Genomic DNA, 2,486 nt, shown 5'->3' on the forward strand with positions numbered 1-2,486 from the left:
AAGGATCATAGCTTCTCTCTTTCTTTACGGCCATGGATTGATTGTGATAGTTCTTTATCAACCGTGGAGTGTATCCAAGAGGATGTCTAGGAGCATGAAGCTTAGGACATATAGACTCTATCCTTTGATCCTTATGATAAGTCACCTCAAGATGATCGGGAGTGTTGGGACAAATCTCATGAGCTAAGCCTCGGTCCCTTTTAATGATCTTGGATGGTACCGGCATAGATTGCATGACATATGGAGCCTCATGCCCACGTGAGGATCGGCGAGAGGAGGGTTCAACAGGTTCTTTGCCCTTCCTCCTATGCTGCATCACATACTGCTCCTCCTGAGGAGAATCCTCCTCCTCACTCATCTCCACATCTTCCTCTTCCTCCTCACTCATTACCCATGGAGGATTAGGATCGTGCCTTGCCTTTGTCCTTCTTTGAGTGGCGCCAGCAGAGAAATTCCTTTGCCTACCCATCTTAGGGGTAGGAAGAAAGAGTGCTCAAAACTAAAGTCCAAGACCACCACTTGATTCCCCTTTGCAAATGTGGTCCCCCTTTGACGATTGAAACGAAGTTTGGCCGGTGGAAACTCAAAATCGCCATGGGCGTGAAGGTTTGAGGGAAAGAGGAGAAGGGTAGGCGGTAAAAAGGTGAATGAGAGTAATTGAACGGTTCACCCCCCTTCCCCACCCCCTGTAAAAGGATATACCCTTGAAGTTCTGGAAGTTTCCGGAAAAATTTCCGAAAAATTCCGGATATTTCTGGAAAAAGTTCTGGCAATTTCCGGATATGTCCTGAAATTTCCGCTCCCCCTGGCAATCAGCCACTAAATTTGAGAGGAATTTGATTTGGGATAGATTTGGGAGGAATATTTGGAGACTATAGCTTGAGAAACTATGTAAGCATGACTAGATATATCACTTAAGATCAACAAAACAAGCAAATCAATGAGAATTATGAACCAAGTGATATATCCAAAGTAAAGCCAAATAGTTTAAAAGTAAAAACCTTTTTTTTAAATTAAAGATTTTCATTTTGAACACATCTATCTTAGATCACTCAAATATGCACATGATTTCAAGCTATGTTACAAGAATTCAAAATATTTAGTTCACTCCTCAAGGCACAAAACCTTTGCTCATCAAGAGGTTTTGTGAATATATCGGCTAGTTGTTTTTCGGTGCTCACATGACTAAGGGATATATCTCCTTTGGCTTCATGATCTCTTAGGAAATGGTGTCTTATGTCAATATGCTTGGTTCGAGAGTGGTTCACGGGGTTGTTTGCTAGTTTTATGGCACTCTCATTGTCACATAGGAGAGGTATTTTGTTGAACTCACAACCAAAGTCTTTCAATGTAAACCTCATCCAAAGTAGTTGGGCACAACAAGCACCAGCCGCAACATACTCGGCCTCGGCGGTGGATAGGGCAACGGAATTTTGTTTCTTAGAGCTCCAAGACACCAAGGACCTACAAAGAAATTGACAAGTCCCGGATGTACTCTTTCTATCTACCTTGCAATTGGCATAATCCAAATCGGAATAGCCAAGTAGATTGAAAGTGGAGCCCTTAGGATACCATAAGCCAAGGTTAGGAGTGTGTACTAGATTTCTTAGAATTCTCTTAACGGCCATAAGATGACATTCTTTAGGATTAGCTTGAAACCTTGCACACATGCACACACTAAGCATGATATTGGGCCTAAATGCACAAAGATAAAGCAATGAGCCTATCATGGACCGATATACCTTTTGATCCACGCTCTTACCGTCTTCATTTAGATCAAGATGTCCATTGGTTGGCATAGGAGTCTTGATGGGCTTGGCATTCTCCATGTCAAACTTCTTGAGCATATCTTGTGTGTACTTGGTTTGACTTATGAAGGTGCCATCCTTGAGTTTCTTGATTTGAAAACCTAGAAACAACTTCAACTTCCCCATCATGGACATCTCGAATCTCTTGGTCATAATCCTGCTAAACTCATCAACCCACATTTGATTAGTAGAACCAAATATTATGTCATCGACATATATTTGGCATACAAAGATATCGTTATCCTTTTTGCGAGTGAAGAGAGTGGGATTGGCTTTGCCTATCTCAAAGCCTTTCCTTAAGAGAAAATCCTTAAGGCATTCATACCATGCTCTTGGTGCTTGTTTGAGCCCATAGAGCGCCTTGTGGAGCTTGTAGACGTGGTTGGGCAATTTTGGATCTTCAAAGCCCGGTGGTTGCTCAACATATACAACTTCGGAGATTGGGCCATTCAAGAAAGCACTCTTGACATCCATTTGATATAGCTTGAAGTCATGATGAGTGGCATAGGATAATAGTATGCGGATAGCTTCTAGTCTTGCCACCGGTGCATAAGTTTCCCCAAAATCCAATCCCTCGACTTGAGTGAATCCTTGAGCAACCAACCTTGCCTTGTTTCTTGTAACCACATCATTTTCATCTTGTTTGTTACGGAACACCCACTTGGTTCCAATCACATT

The 2,486-nt window shown here is 42.2% G+C and overlaps 1 protein-coding gene across 1 annotated transcript; it reads right to left on the reverse strand.

The window, feature by feature from the left end:
- Positions 1–1,070: 1,070 nt before the first annotated feature.
- On the reverse strand, positions 1,071–1,829 carry LOC140221304 (secreted RxLR effector protein 161-like). The gene has a single exon (XM_072290737.1). The coding sequence runs from the start codon at positions 1,827–1,829 to the stop codon at positions 1,071–1,073; it is 759 nt and encodes a 252-aa protein (XP_072146838.1).
- Positions 1,830–2,486: the final 657 nt, after the last annotated feature.

This window comes from Setaria viridis, chromosome 1 (assembly GCF_005286985.2).
Source record: "Setaria viridis chromosome 1, Setaria_viridis_v4.0, whole genome shotgun sequence".
NCBI lineage: Eukaryota > Viridiplantae > Streptophyta > Magnoliopsida > Poales > Poaceae > Setaria > Setaria viridis.